This window comes from Salmo trutta, chromosome 14 (genome assembly GCF_901001165.1).
Source record: "Salmo trutta chromosome 14, fSalTru1.1, whole genome shotgun sequence".
Taxonomy (NCBI): domain Eukaryota; kingdom Metazoa; phylum Chordata; class Actinopteri; order Salmoniformes; family Salmonidae; genus Salmo; species Salmo trutta.
The window spans coordinates 58249004-58262019 of record NC_042970.1 but is presented as its reverse complement, the minus strand read 5'-3'; the positions used below and the strand labels follow the sequence as shown (position 1 = coordinate 58262019).

At 41.3% G+C, this 13016-nt stretch overlaps 1 protein-coding gene across 4 annotated transcripts in view; it reads left to right on the top strand.

The window, feature by feature from the left end:
* LOC115208446 (CSC1-like protein 2) overlaps window positions 1–13016 on the top strand; it is a 101682-nt gene that overhangs the window by 71875 nt on the left and 16791 nt on the right. For all 4 annotated transcript variants that reach the window (XR_003881176.1, XM_029776513.1, XM_029776512.1 and 1 more), the window contains 2 exons: window positions 5612–5765; window positions 6758–6864. Coding sequence is in view for 3 of the 4 variants with exons in the window: in XM_029776513.1 (XP_029632373.1) it covers window positions 5612–5765; window positions 6758–6864 (261 nt within the window). In the remaining variant the exon portion in view is untranslated. The remainder of the gene's footprint in view (window positions 1–5611; window positions 5766–6757; window positions 6865–13016) is intronic.

Below are 13016 nucleotides of genomic sequence, written 5' to 3'. Positions count from 1 at the left end.
AGTTGACAAGGCGCACGGTGATAGCGCTGGGCCTCTGTGTCTCCTCTCTGGGCCTGCTCTGGGCTGCAGGTGTAGTTCTGTGGGCCCTCTCAATGACCAAAGGTGTAGCAGTATCGATTTCCAAGACCTCCCTTAGCATCTTGTACACAAATGTAGACATTTTCTGCCCCCTTTCTGCATTGGCTTTGACCCCAAAAATTCTAATATTATTACGACGTAAAAGTTTTCCAACAAGTCTCCTTTTCCAATTCCTCTAACTGGCCCATCAGGGAGCTAATAGCCGGGTAATGTATTAACTTTTCGTCATGCTCCTCATTTTCCTTTTCAATGTGGGTCATCCGTTTATCATTTTTCTCTAGAGTAGCCTTCATGCCATCGATAGAGATTTGCATTTTGCAGAGGGAGGTGGCTGTTTCTCGTCGAAATAACTTCAATTCTGCCAAGAGAGATGAAGCTCCAGCCATCTCTGTTTCAACTGTGATGGCGACCTCTACCACCTCGTGGAGTTGGGCTTGGTGAGCGACTTAATTAAACACGGTGAACATAGCGGATTATCTTCTCTTTGATGCCGTCTTTCACTTGAATATTATCCTTACTCATTATCATTCCGATTTAGGTCAAATATGTACTTTTAACTTGTGAAGTTTAATTTAGGCCGAAATTGTTACAGCGCTTGATCAGCACACAGCCTTTCCCCAGAATTCCATGCAGGATCCTCTTGTAGAATATTCTGACTCCGGAAAGGGTATGTGTCAACATGCTGACATACTAAGGCATGAACGAATCCACATATTTTCTGAAATGTATCATATCTGTTAGGCTTGGGCGGTATACCGTGAACACCATTTATTGGGGTATTTGGAAATAGCCACAGGATGGTTTTTCAAAACGATAAAGTTTTTTTTATAAATGTGAATATTTGTTGCCACTTTTTAAGTAAATACCTGCAGTCAACTTGTGAAATAAGTTAGGTCTAATGAAGAATGCAATCTTTATCTCCTATCACATCATTTTTTATTATGAAGTTTACCGGTAGTCCCGGTTGTTTACACTATGACAGACCTGAGCCTTGTGGGTCACTCACTGTTGTGAGGCACATGCCAGGTGATATATATATATATTTTGAACAAAAATATGAACGCAATATCCAACAGTTTCAACGGTTTTACTGAGTTACAATTCATATAAGGACATCAGTTAATTGAAATAAATAAATGAGGCACCTAATCTTATTATTATTTTTTGCCCCTTTTTTTTCCTCTCCAATTTTGTGGTATCCTATTGGTAGTTAGACTAGTCTCATCGCTGCAACTCCCGTATGGACTCAGGAGAGGTGAAGGGCGAGAGCCGTGCGTCTTCCGAAACACCACCAAACCAAGCCGCACTGCTTCTTGACACAATGCCCACTTAACCCGGAAGCCAGCTGCACCAATGTGTGGAAGGAAACACTGTACACCTGGCGACCGTGTCAGCGTGCACTGCCCCCGGCCCGCCACAGGAGTTGCTAGTCCACGAGGGGACAAGGACATCCCTGCCGGCCAAACCCTCCCCTAACCTGGGAGACGCAGGGCCAATTATTCAGGCAAAAGAAAAAGCCTCACTAACAAGGATGTTAACACATTTGTGCAAAACATTTGTGAGAAATAAGCTTTTTGTGCATATGGAACATTTCTAGGATCTTTTATTTCAGCTCATGAAAAATGGGACCAAGATTTTACATGTTGCATTAATATTTTTGTTCAGTATAGTAACAGTATGGAATGAAATGTTGGAAGTTAAATATCCTATAACTATTAACTGTCTAAAATGTGCTAAATGTTCTGCAGTTGTGCATTTGGTTTACTAATTTAGTAGCTATCTAGCTAAGTGGTTAGCTTCTTTCAAAATCAAGTTAAGCTTGGTAACAGAGAATCCCCTCCTGGATCCTGATGTCTGATATTTGTTTTGTGCATGCAGCAAACTGCGAGTAGCATGTTTTAGTTAGTTGTGTAACTTTATGAGCTGAGATGTCTGTCCTACAATAACTTTAGGTCAGAGACTACAATTTTCGCACCGCGCTCATTAGCATTTAGTTAGCATTCTCTATGGGATGTTACATGTACATGTTAGCATTGCTAACCTTCAGATTACAATTGCGCCCCTTGTGTTCAGTGCCAGTATTACTGAATAACCCGTTATGGGACAAGGTCGGTATGAAGGTATGACAATCTGGATACTCACTTTAGCTTTAACTTCTTTGGGGTATTTTTGAACAGTTTCTCACTTCTTTGTTTATCCAGTTGTCAGTTTTACCACACCGTTTACACACTTTGTGGCGCCCAAATTCCAAAATGACAGTTGGAACTTGTTGCTAGGCTACCAGTTAGTGCTTTTAGCCTGCAGTTTGTGTGCGCCTTTATCCAGAGGCAATATCAAAATTATAGCTAGTTTCTGAAAGAATGATATGGTTTAATATTTGTCGAATTATTGAGCAAGTCCTCAAATAAGCATCAGAAATGTTCCTTATTTAGCATAGTAAAATGCATATCAAGATCCTGATATGGACCTCAGTCAAGAGCATATGCATTGTATGTACTGAGAAAATATGCTTTGCAGGCCTACTGTCAATATTTGTCATCATATAGAGAAAATAAGATATCCGGAGGGAATCTAAACATTATTTGTGCGTGAAAGAAATATGGATTTCATATTCGTCAAATAATTGAGCATGTGCTTAAAACTCAAATGTATCAGAAATCATGCTTTAGTATATCAAGAATCAATACATCTTCATATTTTGAATGTGCTGAGAAAACAGATATGCAATGTATACAGTCAGTATTTGTCAAAACGAAGAGAGAAAATAGGATGTCACATATCTCAGGATATTGAATGAGTGATATGTGGCGTAATCCCAATATCATATGTCTAAAAGCCACATCTGGATTCAGACTTTTTCAGGATATGGTACATATCCACAAAACTCAAAATATACATTAGAAATGGTCTTTATTCTCTAGAATATAAATAATGTGTCATGTAAAGAGATCCCTGATATGGACAGTAAAACGCCCAGTGCATTGGCTACGGAACAGAACAGCTGGTTCTCTCATACATCGTTCAGTGTTGCTTGACTCGAAGTAAGCATAGAAGGCATTTCGCTAGACTGGTAGGCTCGAATCACTGGGCAGCTCGTGGCTTGGTTTCCCTTTGTAATCCTTGATAGAATGCAATCCGACGAGCATCGGAGCCGGTGTTGAAGGATTCGATCTTAGTCCTGTATTGACACTTTGCCTGTTTGATCTTTGGAGGGCGTAGCGGGATTTCTTATAAACGTTAAGATTAGTGTCCCGCTCCTTAGAAAGCGGCGACTGTAGCCTTTAGCTCAGTGTGGATGTTGGCTGTAATCTATGGCTTCTGATTGGGATATGTACGCATGGTCACTCTGAGGACCAGAGGAGGCTGGTGGGAGGAGCTAAAGGAGGACCGGCTCCTTGTAATGGCTGGAATGGAATAAATGGAACGTTATGGTTGACTCCGTTCCAATTAAGTAATTCCAGCCATTACAATGAGCCTGCCCTCCTATAGCTCCTCCCACCAGCCTCCACTGGTGAGGATGTCGTTGTAGATTCACTTATTAATGAAGACAATGACTGTGGTAAACTCTTCAATGCCATCGGATGAATCCCGGGACATATTCTGCTGTGTGCTAGTGAAACAGTCCTGTAGCTTAGTATCCGCTTCATCAGACCACTTCTGTATTGAGTGCTTCACTGGAACTTCCTGATTTAAAGTCTTGCTTGTTAGCAGGAATCAGGAGGATAGAGATTTGCCAAATGGAGGGTGAACGAGAGCTTTATATGTGTCTCTGTGTGTGGCGTAAAGGTGATCTAGATTTTTTTCACCTCTAGTTGCACCGATGACATGCTGGTAGAAATGAGATAAGACTGATTTCAGTTTTCCTGCATTAAAAACCCCGGCCACTAGGAGTGCCGCCTCTGGATGAGCATTTTGTTGTTTGCTTATGGCCCTATACAGCTCGTTGAATGTGGTTTTAGTGTCAGCCAGCATCGGTTTGTGGTCGGTGCCAGCCAGCATCGTTTTTTTCCCATGATTGTAAGACTGCCTCACACACACACTATACAATACATTTATTAAACATAAATGACTGAGTTTTTGTCACATCCCGTCTTGTGGGAAGTGACAAAGAGCTCTTATAGGACCAGGGCACAAATAATAATCAATAATTTTGCTCTTGATTTACATATATAAACCCTATTTGTTCATCAAATTGTGAATAACTCACCACAGGTTAATAAGAAGGGTGTGCTTGAAAGGATGCACATAACTCTGCAATGTTGTATTGGAGAGAGTCTGTCTTAAATCATTTTCCACACACAGTCTGTGCCTGTATTTAGTTTTCATGCCAGTGAGGGCCAAGAATCCAATCTCACATAGGTACATGGTTGCGAAGGGCATCTGTGTTTTTAACAGCACGATTTGCCAAGGCAGGATACTCTGAGCGCAGCCCCATTCCAGAAATCTGGCAGTGGCTTCTGATTAAAATCGATGTTCTGTTCTGATATCCAGAAGCTCTTTCGGTCATAGGAGACGATGGCGGTAACATCCTGTACCAAAAAGTTAAGATCAAATCAAATTTATTTATATAGCCCTTCGTATATCAGCTGAAATCTCAAAGTGCTGTACAGAAACCCAGCCTAAAACCCCAAACAGCAAGCAATGCATGTGAAAGATGCACGGTGGCTAGGAAAAACTCCCTAGGAAAAACTCCCTAGAAAGGCCAAAAACCTAGGAAGAAACCTAGAGAGGAACCAGGCTATGAGGGGTGGCCAGTCCTCTTCTGGCTGTGCCGGGTGGATATTATAACAGAACATGGTCAAGATGTTAAAATGTTCATAAATGACCAGCATGGTCAAATAATAATAATCATTGTAGTTGTCGAGGGTGCAACAAGCACGTCCGGTGAACAGGTCAGGGTTCCGTAGCCGCAGGCAGAACAGTTGAAACTGGAGCAGCAGCATGGCCAGGTGGACTGGGGACAGCAGGGAGTCATCATGTCAGGTAGTCCCGAGGCATTGTCCTAGGGCTCAGGTCCTCCGAGAGAAAGAAAGAAAGAGAGAATTAGAGAGAGCATATTTAAATTCACACAGGACACCGGATAAGACAAGAGAATACTCCAGATGAAACAGACTGACCCTAGCCCCCCGGCACATAAACTACTGCAGCATAAATACTGGAGGCTGAGACAGGAGGGATCAGAAGACACTGTGGCCCCATCCGATCAGCACAAAATTCTTATAATAATAGCACAATTGGTCAGGGCCCATTAAACAGAATAGTAGTATGTGCGTGTGCACACGGGTGTGAATTTTGGTCGATAAATTTGATATCCGTAGATTTGATATCAACAAATCTTATCATTGTATTGACATCTTTAAAGTGATGAACACCAAAACTAGTGTTCTATTTTTCATATTTATATTACCTTACCAGAAGGTATTGTATTAAGTCTGATATGAAGGTAACACTTTAATGTGCATATTGGGATGACTTGTTTAAATGTTGGATGATTTACGAATGATCTCTGTGTATATCAACTTCTCTCTGACAGGGAGCACTTATCGTTGGGGGGGGTTTCCTGGTGGATTCGCTGCTTCATCATCAACTGCATCCTTTTCCTCCTGCTGTTCTTTCTCACCACGCCCGCCATCATTATCTCCACGATGGACAAGTTTAACGTCACCAAGCCTGTGGAGTATCTCAATGTAAGGAAATCTTTGATATCCCCCAATGTATTTCACTACATATCAAAGGCTTTGTCGTGGCCTGGCTGGTCTAGCAGCCTCTGCTACACAAGTACTCAGTATCGGCATGGGTTCGAATCCAGCCTTCTGCCCTTTGATACAACCTTTCCCCACTGTCGTTCTCTCCCACTATATGTTCAATCTGAAAATACCTTTAAAATATGTATTTAAAAAAAGGCTTTGTCAACTGAAACATCTCAAATTGATTATACGTTGACATAATGAAAGAAAATTATGCACTGTGAAATTGCTAGTACGCCCTTTCACAGGGCTCTTTATTCCAGCACTAGAAAGCCATATCACTGCTGGTTTTCTTTTCTACTTGTTGGTTAATTGAATGTCATTGATTGACCAGAGTTAATCTGGGTTGTGTTTATTAGGGCAGTGGTTCTTAAACCCCCAGCTGTTCCATGTATTTGATATATTCCGGAGCTTGCAAACCTGATTCAACTTGTCAACAATCATCAAGCCTTTGACTAGGTCATTTAGGTGAGAGCTAGTTCAGGGTTACACAAAGATTTTGAAACATCTGGGGATCCCCGAGGAGAGGTTTGAATAAACACTGTATAAGGGTAGACCACAAAATAATGTTTTAAATGTTTTGCAACGGAAAATTTTAAATTACCATTGTTATTGGTGAATTCCAGGTAGTCCCTTTCCATTTAATTTCATTCCTTTAATGAACACAACCCTGCTTTCCCAGGTCTGATTCAGTCCTTGATTAGAGGGTAAGAATCAAAACCAGCAATGCTTCTGACGTAATTTAATAGTCATAGTCAGTGAGTGAGTCAGTGAGAATTCAGTCATTGTTCTTAGCATGGTGTAATAGATTGCAGTTGGACAGAATCTAATGCTTTTTGGTACAGAGCTGAATCCGAGGGCCTGTGCGGAGCAAGGCTTTGTTGACAATTGAGGAAATGTCTGTCTTCTGTTCCCCTGTCATTTTTCTCCAGAACCCCATCATCACCCAGTTCTTCCCTACTTTGCTCCTGTGGGCTTTCTCTGCCCTGCTGCCCACCATCGTCTACTACTCTGCTTTCTTCGAGAAACACTGGACGAGGTACTGTTCACTTTCCTATCCGAACTACACTACCGGTCAAAAGTTTTAGAACACCTACTCATTCAAGGGTTTTTGTTTATTTTTACTATTTTCTACATTGTAGAATAATAGTGAAGACATCAAAACGATGAAATAAGACACATGGAATCATGTAGTAACCAAAAAAGGGTTTTATATTTGAGATTCTTCAAATAGCCACCCATTGCCTTGATGACAGCTTTGCACACTCTTGGCATTCTCTCAACCAGCTTCATGAGGTAGTCACTTGGAATGCATTTCAATTAACCGGTGTGCCTTATTAAAAGTTAATTTGTTGGATTTCTTTCATTCTTAATGCATTTGAGGCAAGCAGTTGTGTTGTGACAAGGTAAGGGGGGAATACAGAAGATAGCCCTATTTGGTAAAATACCAAGTCCATATAATGGCAAGAACATCTCAAATAAGCAAAGAGAAACGACAGTCCATCATTACTTTAAGACATGGTCAGTCAATCTGGAAAATGTCAAGAACTTTTCAAGTTTCTTAACCTCTCTCGGGTATGTGGGACGAAATCGTCCCACCTAGTCAACAGCCAGTGGAATCCCGTGGCGCGATATTCAAATACCTTAGAAATGCTATTACTTCAATTTCTCAAACATATGACTATTTTACACCATTTTAAAGACAAGACTCTCGTTAATCTAACCACATTGTCCGATTTCAAAAAGGCTTTACAGCGAAAGCAAAACATTAGATTATGTCAGGAGAGTACCCAGCCAGAAATAATCACACACCCATTTTTCAAGCTAGCATTTAATGTCACAAAAACCAAAACCACAGCTAAATGCAGCACTAACCTTTGATCTTCATCAGATGACACTCCTAGGACATTATGTTATACAATACATGCATGTTTTGTTCAATCAAGTTCATATTTATATCAAAAACCAGCTTTTTACATTAGCATGTGACGTTCAGAGCTAGCAAACATACCGAAAACTTCCGGTGAATTTACTAAATTACTCACGATAAACGTTCACAAAAAACATAACAATTATTTTAAGAATTATAGATACAGAACTCCTTTATGCAATCGCTGTGTCAGATTTTAAAATAGCTTTTCGGCAAAAGCACAATTTGCAATATTCTGAGTAGATAGCTCGCCATCATGGCATAGCTAATATGACACCCACCAAGTTTGGCGTTCACTAAACTCAGAATTACTATAAGAAAAATGTGATTACCTTTGCTGTTCTTCGTCAGAATGCACTCCCAGGACTTCTACTTCAACCACAAATGTTGTTTTGGGTCAAAATAATCCATAGTTATGTTCAAATATCCTCTGTTTTGTCCGTGCGTTCAGGTCCCTATCCGAACGGTGACGCGCGGACGCATGTCGTGAATTTTTTTTTCTAAATATTCCATTACCGTACTTCGAAGCATGTCAAACGCTGTTTAAAATCAATTTTTATGCGATTTTTCTCGTAAAATAGCGATAATATTCCGACCAGGAGACGTTGTTTTCGTTCAAAGAAGAAAATGGACTCTTCACGTGCACGTGCGCCCCCGTTTCATTGTTCTCAGATCGACCACTTTCCAAATGCGCTACTGTTTTTCAGCCAGGGACTGCAGAGTCATCATTCCCCGTTCTGGCGCCTTCTGAGAGCCTATGGGAGCCTTAGAAAATGTCACGTTACAGCAGAGATCCTCTGTTTTCGATAAAGAGGCTATAGAAGGCCAAGAAATGGTCAGAGAGGGCAGTTCCTGTATAGAATCTTCTCAGATTTTGGCCTGCCATATGAGTTCTGTTATACTCACAGACACCATTCACACAGTTTTAGAAACTTTAGGGTGTTTTCTATCCAAATCATTATATGCATATTCTAGTTTCTGGGCAGGAGTAATAACCATATTAAATCGGGTACGTTTTTTTATCCGGATGTGAAAATACTGCCCCCTACCCTAGAGAGGTTAAAGTGCAGTCGTAAAAGCCATCAAGTGCTATGATGGAACTGGCTATGATGACCGCCACAGGAGAGGAAGACCCAGAGTTCTCTGCTGCATAGGCTAAATTCATTAGAGTTAACTGCACCTCAGATTGCAGCCCAAATAAATGCTTCACAGAGTTCAAGTAACAGACACATCTCAACATCAACTGTTCAGAGGAGAATCAGGCCTAAATGCTCGAATTGCTGCAAAGAAACCACTGCTAAAGGACACCAATAAGAAGAAGAGACTTGCTTGGGCCAAGAAACACGAGCAATGGACATTAGACCAGAGGAAATTTGTCCCTTGGTCTGGAGATTTTTTGTTTCCAACTGCGGTTGCTTTGTGAAACGCGGTGTGGATGAACCGATGTATTTCCCACTGTAAAGCATGGAGGAGGAGGTGTTATGGTGACACTGTCTGTGATTTATTTAGAATTCAAGGCACACTTAACCAGCATGGCTACCACAGCATTATGCAGTGATACGCCATCCCATCTGGTTTGCGCTTAGTGGGACTATCATTTGTTTTTCAACAGAACAATGACCCAACACACCTCCAGGCTGTGTAAGGGCTATTTTACTAACAAGGAGAGTGGTGGAGTGCTGTATCAGATGACCTGGCCTCCACAATCCCTCGACCAAATTGAGATGGTTTGGGATAAGTCGGGCCGCAGAGTGAAGGAACTCCTTCTAGACTGTTGGAAAAGCATTCCAGGTGAACCTGGTTGAGAGAATGCCAAGAGTGTGCAAAGCTGCCATCAAGGCAAAGGGTGGCTATTTGAAGAATTTCACATATTTCAAAAATACACTTTTTTGGTTACTATATGATTCCATATGTGCAATTTCATAGTTTTGATATCTTCACTATTATTCTACAATGTAGAAAATAGTAAAAATAAAGAAAAACCCTTGAATGATTGTGTTCTTAAACTTTTAACGGGTAGTGTGTATGCTTTGCAAGTTGCACCGTGGGTTAGGCCATACTGGTCCTAGGGATTTTCCAGGTCCAAATGAGTAGCTGATTTGGTGTAAAGGACAGAAATCAGCAAACACGGCGGGGACTGGAGTTGCTCTTCCCTAAATTATGAGTTATCAATCAATCAGATTTATTTTATAAAGCCCTTTTACATCAGCAACAAAGGAAATCATACATTGAATTAAATAAACAGCACTTCTACCTCATGAGTCTTGCGAATGTTCATGTGCACAATAAACATTGCGCCCACTCAAAGGGTAAGAAATGGTAAGTGAAAATGTATCGTATCAAACATGAAACAGAAATGTTTAAGTGTTGCAATAAACAGTACGGGAATGGAATGACGAAACGCTTGATTTTGTCCATCCACACCAAATATCAAAATTAACTCTATTCATTTGGGGACATGTCGAAATGCATGAAACATTCATGGCCATTTAGCTAGCTAGCTTGCTGTTGCTAGCTAATTTGTCCTGGGATATAAACATTGGGTTATTTTACCTGAAATACACAAGATCTTCTACTCTGACAATTAATCCACAGATAAAAGGGTAAGCCTAGTTAGTTTCTAGTAATCTCTCCTCCTTCAGTCTTCTTCTTTGGACTTTATATGGTGGTTGGCAACAAACTTGAAGGTGCATTAGCACCACCAACTGGACTAGTGTGGACCTCAGTTCAGCTTTCAATCACTCACGTGGGTATATGCTCCTAAAAACCAATGAGGAGATGGGAGAGGCTGGACTTGCAGTGCATCAAGTGTAAATAATAGAACTAACTTCTATTTTAGTGCCTGGCTACGGAGATGTTCGTTGACGCGAGCGACCAGGTTGGATGAAATTATTGAATAACATACAGTGAGGGGAAAAAAGTATTTGATCCCCTGCTGATTTTGTACGTTTGCCCACTGACAAAGAAATGATCAGTCTATAATTTTAATGGTAGGTTTATTTGAACAGTGAGAGTCAAAATAACAACAAAAATATCCAGAAAAACGCATGTCAAAAATGTTATAAATTGATTTTCATTTTAATGAGGGAAATAAGTATTTGACCCCCTCTCAATCAGAAAGATTTCTGGCTCCCAGGTGTCTTTTATACAGGTAACGAGCTGAGATTAGGAGCACACTCTTAAAGGGAGTGCTCCTAATCTCAGTTTGTTACCTGTATAAAAGACACCTGTCCACAGAAGCAATCAATCAATCAGATTCCAAACTCTCCACCATGGCCAAGACCAAAGAGCTCTCCAAGGATGTCAGGGACAAGATTGTAGACCTACACAAGGCTGGAATGGGCTACAAGACCATCGCCAAGCAGCTTGGTGAGAAGGTGACAACAGTTGGTGCGATTATTTGCAAATGGAAGAAACACAAAAGGACTGTCAATCTCCCTCGGCCTGGGGCTCCATGCAAGATCTCACCTCGTGGAGTTGCAATGATCATGAGAACGGTGAGGAATCAGCCCAGAACTACATGGGAGGATCTTGTCAATGATCTCAAGGCAGCTGGGACTATAGTCACCAAGAAAACAATTGGTAACACACTACGCCGTGAAGGACTGAAATGCTGCAGCGCCCGCAAGGTCCCCCTGCTCAAGAAAGCACATATACATGCCCGTCTGAAGTTTGCCAATGAACATCTGAATGATTCAGAGGACAACTGGGTGAAAGTGATGTGGTCAGATGAGACCAAAATGGAGCTCTTTTGGCATCAACTCAACTCGCCGTGTTTGGAGGAGGAGGAATGCTGCCTATGACCCCAAGAACATCATCCCCACCATCAAGCATGGAGGTGGAAACATTATGCTTTGGGGGTGTTTTTCTGCTAAGGGGACAGGACAACTTCACCGCATCAAAGGGACGATGGACGGGGCTATGTACCGTCAAATCTTGGGTGAGAACAACCTCCTCTCAGCCAGGGAATTGAAAATGGGTCGTGGATGGGTATTCCAGCATGACAATGACCCAAAACACACTGCTAAGCCAACAAAGGAGTGGCTCAAGAAGAAGCACATTAAGGTTCTGGAGTGGCCTAGCCAGTCTCCAGACCTTAATCCCATAGAAAATCTGTGGAGGGAGCTGAAGGTTCGAGTTGCCAAACGTCAGCCTCGAAACCTTAATGACTTGGAGAAGATCTGCAAAGAGGAGTTGGACAAAATCCCTCCTGAGATGTGTGCAAACCTGGTGGCCAACTACAAGAAACGTCTGTGATTGCCAACAAGGGTTTTGCCACCAAGTACTAAGTCATGTTTTGCTCAGGGGTCAAATACTTATTTCCCTCATTTAAAATGCAAATCAATTTATAACATTTTTGACATGCATTTTTCTGTTTTTTATTTTTTGTTTTTCTGTCTCTCACTGTTCAAATAAACCTACCATTAAAATTATAGACTGATCATTTCTTTGTCAGTGGGCAAACGTACAAAATCAGCAGGGGATCAAATACTTTTTTCCCTCACTGTATGTGTACATTTATTTTGCAACGCTCGTGCATGTAACGTGAGCGGTGTGGTCAGCATGTAGTAGGAGAGCACACGGCTCGGTGAGCATAGAAATAGGCTACGTGGCCTGCGCCGCACGCTTTGGAGTCAGTAAAAAATCAACCGTTTAGATCTTTAACCAATGACAATTCATCAGCATTGGCATGCAAAGGTGGGCTCGCATATCTAGGTTAGTGACCAGAAATAAATTGACAAGTTTTTTTTAAATTGAGAGACGAGCTAAATGTTTTCTTTACTGACCATAATTTTGCAAAAACAGAGTAGGCAAACGTTTATCATCCACATAAAATACAGTTTAGCAATCTACTACCCACTCATCTTTGCCAGAACAATAATGTTAGGCTACTGGGTGATTTGATTAATCTTTTTCATATTTCAGACAGGCCTAGTTTGGGTGCCTACTGGCTATACTTCTAAAGATAAGCAGATGTAACATTGCAATGCCTTCAATATTATGGGATGAAGATGTTACATTCTGGCAAATTTATTACAATATTTGTGAGGAAGAACAGGGCTACCCGGCCGGCAAAGTGCACTCTGCCGACAGGCTGCACTCCAAGGTGATGGCACGGTGCAGACAGAATATGCTTTCCATCTGATCTTGCAACCTCTGCTACAAGTAAGCCATATCATTTAGCTTGCTCTGTCTGGACTCCAGAGTAAGTAATCAGTCAATCAAATGTATTTATAAAGCCCCTTTTACATCAGCTGATG